This window comes from Microtus pennsylvanicus, chromosome 1 (assembly GCF_037038515.1).
Source record: "Microtus pennsylvanicus isolate mMicPen1 chromosome 1, mMicPen1.hap1, whole genome shotgun sequence".
Taxonomy (NCBI): domain Eukaryota; kingdom Metazoa; phylum Chordata; class Mammalia; order Rodentia; family Cricetidae; genus Microtus; species Microtus pennsylvanicus.
Genome location: NC_134579.1, coordinates 184,671,849 through 184,688,008, shown reverse-complemented (window position 1 = coordinate 184,688,008; position 16,160 = coordinate 184,671,849). Strand labels below are relative to the sequence as shown.

The window sequence follows — 16,160 nt, the reverse complement described above, 5'->3', positions numbered from 1 at the left end:
CAATTAGACAGCTAATGGTTACCCCCCAAGGTAGAAATACACCATAGGGGGTATCTTGCCAAGCCAGTTGTTGTTATAATTCATTGCCTTTACAACTATGTAAGCATCTTAGTTATTGTTCAATTGCTGTGACGAGACACCATGACCAAGGTAACTATTAGGAAAGCATTTAATTGGGAACTTGCTCACAGGTTTAGAAGGGTAGTCCATGATCCTTGTAGAGAGAAACAAACAGGCACGGTGCTGGAAAAGTAGCTGAGGCCTTTACATCTTGATCCATGGGTGGTGGGGGGAGAGGGAGAAAGAGGAGAGAGAGAGAGAGAGAGAGAGAGAGAGAGAGAGAGAGAGAGAGAGAGAGAGAGAGAGAGGAGAGGCTGGGCCTGGTCTGGGCTTTTAAAACTCTCAATCCCATTCCCAAAGGCACACATCCTCTAACACAGCCACACCTAATTCTTCCCAAACAGTTCCATGCCCTGATGACTAAGAACACAAATATATGGTCTTATGGGAGCCATTCTCATTCAAACCACCACAGTAAGATTATTGATTTCTCCCCTTCTTAGCTTGTACATTACTTTCTGAAACCACGTGATGTAGTCCTCACGAAGTTGTTCCCAGATCAGTTCCAGTTCCATTACTCCAAGGTCTCCACTTAAGTTTTGTGATGTCATAATCAATAGGATCTTACTCTCAAGTTCTAGAAGGCAACTAAGGACAATGGTGAAAGTCTATGTTCATTTTGAGGTCTTGACCAGCCAACAATTTGAAGGGAGTGTTATCATGCTTCCCATTGCAGTTTTGTTAGACTGTCATCTTGTGTAGTAACTGCATTAAGTGTTTCTATGTGTGTGTATGTGCATGCAAGTGTGTGTGTGTGTATTATGCCTTACACAATCCTGTGAATTCTTTAATAGGATCAAAGAGACAGTTGATATTTCATTTTCTTTGTATAAATTTCTTGATTTTATTTTCAAATTATTTTATTATATTTTTGTGTGTATTGGTATTTTGCCTGCATGTGTGTCTGCGGATCATGTGTGTGCCTAGTGCCCACAAGAGGCAGAAGAAGGTGTCAGATCCTCTGAAACTGAAATTATAAATCATTGCAAGCTAAAATGTGGGTTCTGGAAATTGATCCAATGTCTTCTGTGAGAGCAGCCATTGCTTTTAATAACTGTACCTCTTCTGTCCCCCACTTTTTTGCCTTAAAGAACAATGCAAAAATTTGACACACATATAAGTATACTTTCAAGTCAACTTATTAAATAATTAGTTTTCCTATGGAATTTTTAAACTTCCTTGGTGTTATATCTTCTCACCTCTTTTCCTTGTGCATAAGCTGCCTTCATCCTCCGTATTCTAATGCCTCCCTATGTTTTCTACCTTGATGTTTTTTCCTGTATATTTGCATGCCTTCTTTCTCAGCTTCAGACAATGTGAGCTTTTGTAAAAGAGGAAGTAGATCATTTTTTCTTGTTTGTTTCTTTATATAGATTCTGATTTAATATTGAGAATTAGAAGGTATTAGCTATTCTGTGATAGAAACTTTAACAAGTTTTATTGACAATTCCTACATATTCCACCACCAACTCAATTTGGTATGAAGCTTTACTCATTGTCTAAAAATTTTGGTAGAATATGGATACAGAAAATTCTTTCATAAAAAGTAAATTTGACATCTAATATATGATTTAAATTTTTTTCTTTTTTTTATTGAGAAAAGGAAAAAAAGTTTCCCCCTCCTCCATTCCCCTCCCCCTCCTCCCACCCTTCTCCCCCTCCCCCCACTCCTCTCCCCCTCTGTCTCCAGTCCAAAGAGCAGTCAGGGTTCCCTGCCCTGTAGAAAGTCCAAGGTCCTCCCCCCTCCGTCCATGTCTAGGAAGGTGAATATCCAACCTGGCTAGGCTCCCACAAAGCCAGAACATGAAGTAGGATCAAAACCCCATGCCATTGTCCTTGGCTTCTCATCAGCCCTCATTGTTCGCCATGTTAGAGAGTACGGTTTTATCCCATGTTTTTTCAGTCATAGTCCAGCTGGCCTTGGTGAGCTCCCAATAGATCAGCCCCACTGTCATGATTTAAATTTTTTATATGTAAGTTTTCCTGCCAGGTATTTTGGCCATGGTTTTTAATCCGAGCTACCTTTGAAGCTATGATAGAAAGGCTATCTAAGGGTAGCCTGGACAGAGTAGTGGGATGTTGTCTTATCAAAATGAAATTTAAATTTCTAATTGACCTTAACACCAAATTTAAAAAGAGTTACCACTCTTCAAACGATTTAGACATTCTATTTGTTGTAGGTTTGGCACAATGAGGAAAATTCTTACAAGAAAAAGTTTGTGCAGAACTATAATAAATTATTAAGTGATGTTGCCAATCACTTCACTTTAGACTAAATCACTGCAAAACATGTATAAAATGAAACTATAAAAATGTAAGTAGGTAACTGAAAATCAACATTGTACTGTATAAAGTTACATGGTGTATATAGACAGATGTATGTATATTGCTTTGTTTATGTCTCAAAACAATTTCCTGCTGCCTATCTCAGTAAGGTGTGCCTCAACCTTGAGATCTTCCTTCCTTAGCCACCCCAGTGCTGGAGTGACAAGTGTGTGTCACCATACTTGGCTTAATGTTGATTGTGTTGAGGCCATGTTAGACCTTTAACCTTCTCTTCTTTGTGCTAAAACAAAACAAACAAATGAAAAAAAACTAGTGAACCAGAGTGCAAAACAAAGTAAAACAAATTTTAAAAAGAAAAGAGCATTAAAACCTACAGTAGCTATCAAGGATTTCAGTGCTCCACATATCCAATTAAAGGTAGCATTAAAGATGCAACTTATCATTGCCTTTCCAGGAATCTGTTATGAATGACTAGTCATTTTAAAAATCAAACTCAAATCTTCCACAACTAATATCTGATCAATAAAGCAATATTTATCTATAATATCATCTAGTATACACATAAAGTGGTTGCATGGAAAATTTGAGCTCTTTAAATGAGAGAGGAGTGAGACATTAAAACCAGCTCAGCATTGATGTTGTAGCACATTCTACTCTTTGTCCCTGATCCATAACCTTTCAAATACCAGAATCCTTTGCTCTCTTCCCAATCTTCCAGCAAAACATAAATTCTGGGACTTTCTTCCTGATGACCTGGGCTTTTCTTCTCACAGTAAAAAACATCTTGTAGCACAAAAGCTTTGATATCCAAAGCATTTTTTTTCCTGATGTGACACAAAGAACTGACTTTGAAAGTAAAATCTGGCATATTATATCTGGTTTTCTTTTTCTTTGCAACTAAGAAATTGTTTTCCTATTTTCTTTTCAGCATTGTAAAGAAATCCCTTTATATACACACTGCATCCCTCTTGGACTAAAATATGTCATGTAATAATCATCCATTTTTTATTCTTATATTCACATAAAGAGATTTCAACAATTGTGAAAAAACTTTTATCTTTCAATAAAAATGATACTTTCAAGATTCTTATTTTCCACCATTCAAAAAGTTTGAGTCTGAGAACCAAAGAATGACAGAAAGTTCTGTTATCTTCCCTGAGTGAGGAGCCTTCATGTTTTGGCATTAACAGAGGAATGTATATAAAGGAAGAATTTGGCTACTTTTAGATAGTATTTTTCTAAATTTACTGCTTGGGTTTCAGTTATTTTAATGTTTATTTTTTATGTTTACTATAGAAATATTTTTTGCTTTTTATTGGTGCATTAGTTACATTTCTTGTCTTTGTGACCAAAGACCCAAGAAGAAGTAGTTTTAGGGAAGAAGGGTCTATTCAGAGGGGATATATGAGAAGGCATGGTAACAGAGATGAGTGTGCCCAACTAGTCATCCACCCATATTGACAAATCATATGGGAAACCTCAGGGAGTGTCTTCCCTCCTTAGGTAGATATTTCTGGAAACTCCCTCAAAGAATCACCAAGAGGTATGACTCCTGGGCAATTCCATATCTTCCAAGCTGACAATGAAGACTAAACATCCCAGCTGACAATGCCAAAGACTACCTTAAAATGGCTGGTTAGTCTTTGTATTCCTTTTACCTTCCTTTAGGCAGGATACTATTAGATTGTACAACCTTCACATTCGTCAAAGATATGGTTCAAGTAGTTATACAATAAGCCACCTACAAGGAACCAAACCTCAGAGCCACTGCTAATGGTGTTGACAATGTTCCTTTTTGAAACAGACAACTGGTTACAGCCTTCTTTCAAAACTTCACAATCTCTATGTAGAAGAGTTAAAGTCATTGTTTTCTACATGCTCCCAAGGGCTACAAAAATTTATATGTCTATCCTATAGGAACATAAATGATTCTTAGTACAATGAAGAGTATTTTAGCAACATGAATTACTAAAAGATAAAACAAGGCACTGGAAATTAATTCTTGTTTAAATACGTAAAACAAATAAATTGCTTCACTGAACAGGTTCAGCGAAAGTTTGGACAGTAAATCAGTAGAACAGCAATTGTAGAGTCAATCGTGGTAGTACATTAGTAACACAAGATTGTAGCTGAGTTCCAGGCTCACACTGAGATGTTAAAATTCAACATATTATTAGATTTAACTTCACATTATATCTATCTTTAATACATATTATGTATATATTAAGAATAGCTGTAATAATTTGCAGTTAGAACTATTACTGTCATGTATTCTTGTTGATCGAAATGTATATAATCAGAGTGTCCAGGCTCCTGGTATTATCAAGGGAGTCAAGTTAACAACACCAATAAACTCTCTGTGTATTAGTTTTCTTTTTTATTCTTGAACTGCTTGAGAGTAACTCTGCATCCATGTTTGGAGGTGGTCATATATTTCTACTGAATATTCATGAGATGCTTCTCTATATTGAAACCCCAATTTATTTTCTTATTCTACTTTATTCTACACTTATATTTTTATAAACTACAATTAAAATAAATTATAAAAGTTGAGGAAAAATATGTACAAAATACTAATTTCTATTACTTATTTCAATGAACCTAGTCTTCAAAATGCATGTAAAAATTCTGAAAACTTTACTCTTGGTTTCTATATTATAATTCACAAGCATAATGGCTAATTAAGTACTTTGTTAATGCTAATAACCTTTAGGAAATGTATACTATGGTAGAGCTTTACTTTTATGTATTGTGTGTGCATTTTACAGTACATTTGAGGCCCTAGACAATCAACATAGCCAGTACATTCATATTAAGTGAGAGGTAGAGAACATCTTTATGACTTTTGTTTTATAGTAGTTTTACTTAACATCTAGGTTATAAGACACAGGCAGGCTTTGAGGAGTCATTACCTATATTTGAAACCAAATCCCTACTAAAACAATGCATCAACTCCCAAGAAACTTTATTATTTGTGATGTCATTTTGTTGCATGAAATTTGAGTAAAATGTAGGGATATTTGGTCAACAGTAATATCAGATGATGAAGAACTACACATCTGTGCCACCATCATAGAATAGAAAAAGTTTGTGGTTACATAGGAGAAATGCTCATCCACACACAGACACCCCTTGATCTTTCTACTCTGCCAATCACACAAAGAACCCAAAGATCACATCGGTAATAATGAGCATGCATGAAACCCCATAGTACAGTCTTAAAAATCATGTTAATTATTTAAGAGTTAGTCATTTAAAAACTGGATTATCCCTCCCCCATGTGTACAATGAGTAAAACCCTTCTGATTGCATTTGTATCACTCAGTGTAGTGGAAAATGCAGCTTTCATTTAAATCCATGGTCCTAACATTTTAATCTTTTTTCCTTTCTTTATATTTTCTTTGAAAGTTCAGTCTTTTCCAATCCATAAGGTCTTTCATTGCTTTGTTCAGATTTGATTTTATTTTACTTGAGATAGTGTTTCACTATGTAGCAATGGCTGGCCTTGAACTTGCTATATAGGATAGGCTGGCCTTTGACTTACAGAAATATGCCTGCTTCTGTGTGTCCTGAGTACTGAGAGTAAAAGCATATGCCAGCACCCCTAGACTCAAATGCAGATTTTTCAAAGCTCAATTGCATATGCTGCAATGTCTTGCACATTCCTGTTTTTAGGCTTCATTTCCTGAATAAAATCTTAACCCTCAATTAACTAGAGATTCCTATATTCTTCACAGTGTACAAACCATTCCCTAAGTCTTTTGAGGTCAGTCATCCTTACTTTTATGACTCTTTTGATTGATATGTTGGGGTGAGGAAAGCATGAATTTGGAAGGTTGGTTCTTATTAACAGTCAGGGTCTTGTTCTGCTAGGTAAGCAACAGGCTCACTAATTCATGTGCCCAGTTATCTCAACAATGCATTGAGACAGCAAGTTCATTTGCTTTTAGGTATATATTTCAGATGCCGAGAAAGAATTTGTCTGGTTTTGGAATGGACAGGAACTTCTTTTTATAGAAGGCTGGCCATACAGATATCTATATCAGTCATAGCTCCTTCTAAACTTCCTTTGTACGGCAAACTTTCTAGAAAAATTGAAGAGCTCTCTCTAATAGTATCTTTAACGTCTATCAACCACAATGTTTTGGGATATAAATGTAATATAATAATTTCATATTTAGGGCTGGAGAGATGGCTCAGTGGTTAAGAGCACTGACTGCTCTTCCAGAGGTCCTGAGTTCATTTCCCAGCAGCCACATGGTGGCTCACAGCCATCTATAATGAGACTTGGCGCCCCCTTCTGGCTTGTGGGCACACATGGAAGGAATGTTGTACACATAATAAATAGATATTAAAAAATTTCATATTTAGAGGTTTCATTTATGGACTTGCTGCTTCCTGAAAATATATTATATTCTTGAACATAGAATCCCATAGGCAACTGGTATGGTTCTCTTATACATTGCCATATACTAGCAATCATATTTTTCAGGCAAGACTTCCTAATGCATCCATATCTATCACAAATCTTTATATGAGCTCCACTGTAAAACAAAAACAACAAAATATAACGAAAAGTAGCAATCAAGCTTGGTTGTGTTTGTCTTTAATCCCATCTACTCAAGAGGTTTAACTCACAAGTTTTAGATCGGCCTGATCAATTTTGTGAGACCCTGTCTTAAAATAAAAAGTGAAAAGGGATGGCTAAGTAGCTTAGCTTTCTTTTTCTTGCCAGCCAACTCCCAAATAACAGCACGGAGACTTATTATTAATTATGAAAGCTTGTCTTTAGTTTAAGCTTGTTTTTAACTATCTCTTATAACTTAAATTAGCCCATTTTTATTAATCTACATACTGTCACATAATAAATAGATATTAAAAAATTTCATATTTAGAGGTTTCATTTATGGACTTGCTGCTTCCTGAAAATATATTATATTCTTGAACTCATCCTGCCTCTTCTACATCTCTTGGCGTCTCTTCTACACCTAGATTCATCTCCCACTTTCTCCATTGGCCTTTCAGCTCTTGACTAAATCATTCACAGCGTATATCTCACACAGGGTACAAATATCTCACATTACTCAACATGCATAGTCCATAGGTTCAATCCCTTGTACCTAATGTGGAAAAATAAAAATAGAAATCACACGAAAGAACTGCCTGCCCCTTACATTTTTTAAAGTACCCAGATAATCTGAATTGTGCTTGGCCCTTTGATGGTAAACACAGAAAGAGAAAATACACCTCACACCAACCCTTTTGTAGGACACGCTGATATAGAAAGACAGTTACTGTCCTACGAATCACTTACAGAAAAGGCTAATAATGAAAACATTCACATGGGATCTAGTATGAACAAAAATTATATAGTAAATCTGTGGGGTAGGGTGATGAGGGAAGGGTTTATACATTTAGCTAACTTATTTTCTCTTTTCTAGGAAGTTATACTAAATCCCCAAATGTATGTGGTATCAATAATAAAAATCACCCCAATTCTAGCTTTAATGGTAATCCCCAAATCTCTGTGAGGGAGTGTATACAAAGTGCTATTAGAGCACAGGAGGGAATGGACATTTCTTTAGTTGGATATGAGGAGGCTTTGAGGAGGAGCGTTAGCTGAATCTTTAGGGTTGGCTGAGCTTGGACAGTTCAATGAGCAGGTAAAGCAGTGAAAGAGAAGGCATAGTTTGGGACATGGTGTGTTTGAACACAGACAAGAAAACCTTCCTCTTTCATGACTACCACACATGCTTTGAGGAGAAATGGAAGGGGAAAAGAAGCCTACTGAACCAATTGGTTCGACTGTTCCTATGTGATCATAGCATTGCTTATATGGATTGGCAAGCAAGGGATGAGCTCATAAAAGGATATTAATGTGTCATTTTTATCGAGCAAAGTAGTATTACAGAGGAGGTGATTTCAAAGGCACATGGCTCTTTCATTACAGTCTTCAGGGGCAATATTTGATCACTGAAAACAGGCTGCTTTGTTCCAGTTCGCTCTGATGTTTGGCATTATCCTGAATACATATGCTCTGACTTGGAGAGAATCAGACTGTAAAGATTGAAGAGATTTGAGACTTGCATATTCAAAATACATGTCTCCTTGTTAAAATGGGAGGAAGACTACTTGAATATGTATGTCTATACATAAGCAAACATACTTCAGACACGCATCTCAGCAAAAGTTTAAAAAGCAGTCACACATATGTGTTTATTCTGAGATCATGTAAGTTGCCTATTTTTAAAAATCATTATATGAAAACTAAGGGACAAGTATATTTTAGGAGGCTTTGTGTTGGTAAGAACGAAGTATGAGAAGCTTGCTTATTTCACGGACCTACAAGAAGATATATGCCCTTGTTACCTGTCGCTGACACAACTTCTGCATTTTGGGTGTTCCTGAGCATCCTTTCAAGTACGGAAGTAGTGAGGATGTGCTTCAGCTTGCAGCGTGTTTGCCTCCTGTGCACATAGCCCTGGGGTTGATCTTCAATACCATGCCAACTGTGTGCAGCAGCATAAGATGCAGTCTCAAGCCCCTGCATCAGAAGTTAATGCACTTCTTAGCCTGCATCATGAGTTCAAGACCAGCCTGGACTATACAAGACATTTTCTAAAGTGCGAGATGGAGAGTGAAGCATGTTTCTACTTAGTCTTAAGAATAAAACCCAGAGTCAGACATTAGAGTGAAAGCTGAAAGATCAGAGAAGCAGAACAGCCAGTTACCAGAAACTTCTTTCCTCCACTAAATATCCAACTGAATGGGGGCACCTGCTTCTTTGAATCCTAGACTGAAATTGTCTCTAGAATCCTCAGATTGAATTGGCACCAAATCCTGTCTTCAACCATTTTATATACCTGTCTCCACATCCCTCATGCTGGGATTAAAGGCATGAGCCTGCCAATTGCTGGGATTAAAAGCATGAGATCCCATGTGCTAGAATCAAAGCTGTGATCCACCACCAGCACTGTCTGTCCTCTATAGTTAACTAGTGGCTAGCTCTGTCCTCTAATCTCCAGGTGAGCTTTATTTGTCAGAACACAAACAAAACATCATGCAACAAGAGAGAAAGACTCTCTCTCTCTCTCTCTCTCTCTCTCTCTCTCTCTCACACACACACACACACACACACACACACACACACACACACACACGCACACAGAGAGGCAGAGAGAGACTTTCCTGGCTAGAAGCAAAATGGTGGTCACATGTTAAATGAGGAATTTTCTATTAGTATTTGCATCGTGTTCTTTTCCTAATGTTAATAAAAAATGCATTTCTTTTCTATTTTTAAGGAGAGAAATAGATGCTTAGGAAGAGACTAAAAACTTTCAATGTGTTGGCTAGAATGCATAATTTTATTGTCATAGAATTCTCCAGCTTCATGCCCTTACAAACTGATATGTAATCTTGCACAAATTTATCTTTTGAATTTTGGATCCTTTTGAATATATAAAAGATGGCATTCCCTGCCCGTGAGTTGGCTATAAATCGTACTGAAGAATAGACACTCATTGTACTGAAATTAAGTTCAAGACTTCCAGCTAAAAGGTGTTCAGTTAAATGCTGTCCTCTTTTACCTGATAAAGAAAAATCACTCCTTAGCACTTACATATCTCAAATCCTTTACCTGTTACCCACCTCACAGAACCCAAGGTTTTCTGTGAGCGGGTGGCGCGTTTTCCTCTGATTTGTTTTGCAACAATTCCAAAACATGTTACTTCAGCTCTGTGCTTGCAGCGCAGACCAGAGCTTTACGAACCTTAATGTACTTATTAATCATCTGGGGAGCTTGTTAAAAATGCAGGTTCTGATTCAGCAACTTGACCAAGATTCTAACAAGCTCCCGGGTGGCACAGTGGACCACAGTTTGGGTAGTTAATGTCTAGAGTACAAATGACCTCTTATTAAAGTGGGATTTCTTTCTGCACCCAGATAACTGGAGATGTAGATTCCCTGATTTTAAAGTTACTTCAGCCTGTTGTTTTGTGCATTGCAAATCTAATAAAAATATTATTTTTACTTGCTCCACATATTCCTTCTTAAAACAAAACAAAACTAAACAACACCTCACCTCTCTTACTTTACAATTTAGACTCAAGAAACTACTTAAAGTTTCCAGAATGCATCAGGTTTTTTTTTTCATATCTCATTACCTTTCTAATATTATTGCTTCTGCCCATATTGGCACCAAGTGACTCTTCTTTAAGGCCCATATCGGCTGTTGTGTCCTTTAGGATTCATTCCTACTTCCTCTTTCCTATGGAAACGGAGATGCCTCTGTGACTTCACAACACTCCACATTTCCTTTATTAGGGTTCCCCACACCCCGGGTCTTTTGCAATGGACTGGCTTCCTGCCCACTCTTGGCAGGACCATGCTTCTGATTGAAAATACTAGACCTTTTATCCCTGATGGCTACTGCCAGTCACAAGACCTCACACCATTAGCTTACTGACTGAGTGAGTGTAAAGGAAGCCTGGTTGGGTTGTAATCATACAAGAAATATAATTCAATTATTATTTTTCTAATGAACCTTAAACTTGAATTAGGAATAATAATAACCAAATTCACGAAAAGTTAAATACAGGATGATTTAATGGTAGTGATACAGAATGTCAGTATGTGATTTATCACAGCATAGAACTGTTCTGAGTTTACTGACAGAAGATGTGGCATGGATTTTTTAAATTATTTATTTCATACCTTAGCTTGTTCAAAGTAGAACTTGGGACTAGCAGATCTATGTCCTCAGGCTAATGAAAGTATAGGAGCATAAGTAGTTAAGAGAACAGTGTGAGAAGACAAATGGGGTTTGGGATAAGATGCTAACAGGTCAAGGACCAGACAAGCCGGTCCTCAGGACTGATGCTCTCTGTGCAGGATGGAAGGTCTCACATGGCGCACTTCGATTTCCACTCTGCCCGGGAGGCACACCTTTGCCAGGCTGCTAGCTGCCTTCTTGCCCTTTGGCCTCTGGTAGAATCTGGCCACAGAGGTACTCTTGAAGAACAATAAGAGTCAGGACATCTGCTTTCTTAGGTTGCCTAGAGGTGGCTGTGCCTCTGTGTAAATTGTCCTTAAGGAAGTCAAGATCCTTCAGATTTCTTAGACTGCATCATGCCATGCTACCTGTTGAGGCACTGATAGAATCATAGAGTGCTTTGAACTGGGTGAAATCTCAGATTTAAAAATTTTTATGAAAACCATGTATGCCATAAAAGGGTTATAACCTGTCTGTCTGTCTGTCTGTCTGTCTATCTATCTATCTATCTATCTATCTATCTATCTATCTATCTATCTATCTATCTATTTATCTATCTATATCTCCATATATGTATGTTTACAAACACATGTATGGCTAGAGTCTGTGAGGGCACTAAAGAAAAAAGGAAACTAGAAAATTTACTTTTCAATAGAGAAAATTCAGAAAGCAGACAGAGCTAGCATTTGCCCTCTTGGCCTTACATTTAGTGTGATCAAGAAGCTTAAGCCACCTAGAGGGAAAGACAAACCACTATTGTATTTAATGCTTGCAGTCCTGTAATGCTCCTTACACCGGTATAAGCGACTGTTCATTTGTGATGCGATTGTCTTCCAGAGATTCTGCCTTGAGCTGTTCTCCTTTGACTAGGGCTGACTGTTCAGAACTATGACCTCTCATCTTTCCTGATGTTCATAGTCTGATTGTTTCACAGCCCATTCACCTTCTCTCTGGAGACACAGAAAGACAATGAATGAATGAAAACCTTACCATGAGTATCTATGATGAAAGGTTTGTCGAGAAGGGGGCTGAGACTGTGAGACAAAGTACAGCTGCTCTGTTTAGCTGGGCTGTTCTGCCACCTATTGCCACAAAGGTATCGAGTGCTGTCTCTGGTTTGTCAAAAAGCCACAGATAAAAATGGGCAAGAAGTCTTAAACTAAATTCATGATGATGAAGAGAACCAGATCTGAAAAATAAATAGGATGCTGTTAGTATGAAGCCTTGATACACAAGCATCTCTGTCTTTGCTTGGACTGTATTATAGCCCTGTTTGCAGTACTGACTCAAATTGCTGTTGACTCATATGGGCCTAATTCTGTGACCTGGCAAAAATGTACCATAACTCCTGGCAGCGGGAGACCTGACTGTGGTTTGACCTTGGGTAAATGAGCTAAAGCTGATGAACAAACCATAAAATTCAATTTAAAATAATAAAAAAAGCCAAGATTTTTTATACTTTGCCCAGTGGATAAAGTGAAAATCCAATATGTTTTCTGGTGCATGGTGTACATTCTGGGATAGTCAGATTTAATTAAAGTTTATTAGGTGGATAAGGGAGAAATTGAGTGAAAACATTTTATATGAGGCATTTGGCAGTGATTTTGTTCTTTACTGTTTAAGCTTTCCTTTTTTAAAGATTATTTTCTTTCTTTTCAGGGTCTATTTATGAAATGTTCGGCAACGAATGCTGTTTGTCAACAGGGGAAGTGATTAAAATCACAGGCCTCAAAATTAAGAAGATAATGGCTGAAATTTGTGAGGATAATTCTAGAGATTCTGAGTCTTGGAAGCCATTTGAACTGCCCATGAATTTTCCAGGTACTGTCAACTGCAAACGTTCCACATGGTATTAATAGTTACATGCAATCAAAACAAAGAAAAATGCCACCCTCCATATTATTTTTGTCGTTATTGCTGCTGTTGTGGTTTTGAGACAGGTTCTCACTAAGTAATCCAGACTGAACTTGAATTTCAGTCTGTCCTGCCTGGGTGACTGAGTGCTGAATTTCCAAGTCTGCAACGGTACTAGCTGCCTGGGGGAGATCGTGTAGTTGTATGATAGAATTCTTATAGGTCAATCAATTTAAGAACTACAAAAGGCAACCATGCTATACATTTTTCATTCTTGTTTGGCATAGGAACTAGTCACTTTAGTTAGCAAATAACTTCCTATTTACAAGTGCTTAGTGTGTCTTTAGAGTTATATTATTTTTAACTGATTCATAACAACGTAAACATAATATTTATGAAAGAATGTAATATTTTCATTCATGAATGCATACACAATATTTCAATCAAGGTAAAGATTGCTATTGTCTCAGTTATTTATTTTTCCTTATGGTGAACATTGTAGAAACACTTGTTAGTTTTTTGAAATGTACAGTACATACTTAACTTGAGTCACTTTACTGTGCAACAACATGCCAGGACTCCTGAGCCCTAGGAGGGCATTTTGTCATGTGCATCATTAGATGTTCTAGTGAGCGTCAAAATAAGTCTGTTAGCTGAGCATGGCGGTGCATAGCTATGAGCCCAGCACTTTGATACAGGAAAACATGACTTCAAGGACAACCTGGATCACATAACAAATCCCTGTCCATATATCCCTCTCCAACAAAATTATAAAAATAAAAAAAAAATCAAAACTACATTTTCATGAAGCATATAAAACTAATTAGCATCACTTAAACCTACCTATTTTATTTTTTAAACAGTTTCTGTAGTTCCTTGCCTCACTGCCCACATGATCTTACTGATCTGCTTGATCCTTTTTATATAGGTAACTCGACCAAGCTTTCCAATACCATGTCTTGTAGGAACTGGTTGCCCTATATCCAACTCTATTATATATATTTAATTTTTATATACCTATGTGTGAATAGCACAGCATGCATACCATTGGGTAGTCACTAGTGATTCACTTGTCTTGTGCTCTAGACTACGGGCAGTCAAACTTTCTGGAAATGGTCAGACCATCACATTTTAAGGCGTTGTAAGCAGATTGTTTCTTATAACTACTCTACTGCGATCTTTTAGGTCACTACAGGTAGGAAATCAGTCAACCAGTGGTCTTAAGAAATCATCAAAAGTTTTATTTATAAAAAGAAGTGGCTGACAGGATTTAATCAGTCAACTTATTTGTTGATGTGTGCTCTACACTGCTAGTACTCAGACTTAGTATTTCTAGAACCGAGTACACTCAAGACAAACTCAATACATGTCAACTGGATGATCAAATAATACACATCACAAATATTACAATACAATATGTTTCACAGTGGGATTAATGTAAATCTGAGCTGCATAGGATCAGTAGGTCCTGTTTTTGAACATGGATTTGGTAGCTGTATTTCCAACTCCACCAGCTTTTAATTGTGTTACCTTGACAAATTATTTCCTTTCTCCAAATGTAAAGTTAAATACTAATACTGCTATATAGCTCCTAGTTTCTTTTTGGAGAAGGGTAATATTGAAATATAATTAAAGTGCTCATTATGGTGTCTTGGAATATAACGAAGTCTACAAAATACAGATAACTTATATAAATATTATCAGGATTCTCATGGATATCATTGGAGGGGTCCAAAATACACTTCAGAGAATGTGATAATTGAGGTTTAGAGAGCACAAATAAATTAGGTATATTTAGGAGAAGATTCTTCCAAGTGCCATTCTCTGTCCCTTTGAGCCAAAAGCATGCCCATTCTTCCTGGTCTTTCATAACATGGTTTTAAAACCTGGCTACACAGTGGGCTCATCTAGGGAGAGTAGACAGTCAGGATGCACGAGACATCCTGATTTATTTGGGTGAAGTCTGGTCACGAAGTGTTCTCACAGCTTCCCAGGTGATACTATCATGTACCTGAGGTTGAGAACCAGTGCTTTATAAGAAATAAAGCTAGATGTAATCTCTCTCTCTCTCTCTCTCTCTCTCTCTCTCTCTCTCTCTCTCTCTCTCTCTCTCTCTCTCTCTCTCTCTGTATATATACTGCATGCACATGTCTCATATATCTATGTAACTGGCTTGGAACTTCCTTTGTAGAAGAGTCATTCCTCAAACTCATATAGAGTGCCTGCCCCTGCTTCCAAAATGTTGGGATTAGATGCAAGTGCTTCCATACCCAATGTAAATTACTGTATTTTATGCCATAGTTATTGCACTTATTGCAATTTATATGTAATTGGACTTATTTTGTGCTTTTTGGACTAGCATGATCTAATAGATAATAAGGTGGCTAAGAGCAGAAGTGAAATCATTTATTACTGTAATTCTCAGTAATCAGAACACAATATATAGAATAAACATTCACTTAGTTAAAATGCTCAGAATTTTCAGATAGCAGAAGAATATCTTATTGGACTAGTGGAAACACTTGGCTTTTGACTGAAGTCTAGTTTAGGTTATCACTATTTGGAACTTCCTTTTAGCTGCATGGTAACTTTTCATTATTTGAGCAAATGTTTAAAGACATGCTTATAAGTGAGTGTTATTATGAGGGTCAGGATATGATGACTATGATGGTTATGGAATGTTTTCTTTCAGAAAAGACTCTAAGATCCCATATAGATCTTTCTTTGTTATTATCACCTGGGGATGGGGGGAAGCTCAGAATCAAGGCAATTTTCATGAATCCTAACAGCAGCATATGCTTGGTCTATATTAAAAAATTTCATTTGAACTACAATCACATTTTATAATATTTTATAATTTAAAATTCCTTTAATGTTTTAACACAAAATTTTATCGACATATATTCATGATGCATAGTGATAGGCTTCATTTCAAATAACTATATCACGTACTTGGGATACATTCATTCCCTCTTCCTTTCATCACCTCTCCCATTCTTGCCATTCATCCTCCAAGTTTTGCTTCTCCATAAATACACGATTACATATATAATATACATATATTGCATATAACACATACCTATAATTTTATATACTGCATGAAAATCTAGGATCCACAAATTAATGAGCA

The 16,160-nt window shown here is 36.9% G+C and overlaps 1 protein-coding gene across 1 annotated transcript in view; it reads left to right on the top strand.

Moving 5' to 3' along the window:
* Themis (thymocyte selection associated) overlaps positions 1-16,160 on the top strand; it is a 187,381-nt gene that overhangs the window by 40,420 nt on the left and 130,801 nt on the right. The window contains exon 2 of the mRNA XM_075946736.1: positions 12,836-12,997. Within this exon, the coding sequence (XP_075802851.1) occupies positions 12,836-12,997 (162 nt within the window). The remainder of the gene's footprint in view (positions 1-12,835; positions 12,998-16,160) is intronic.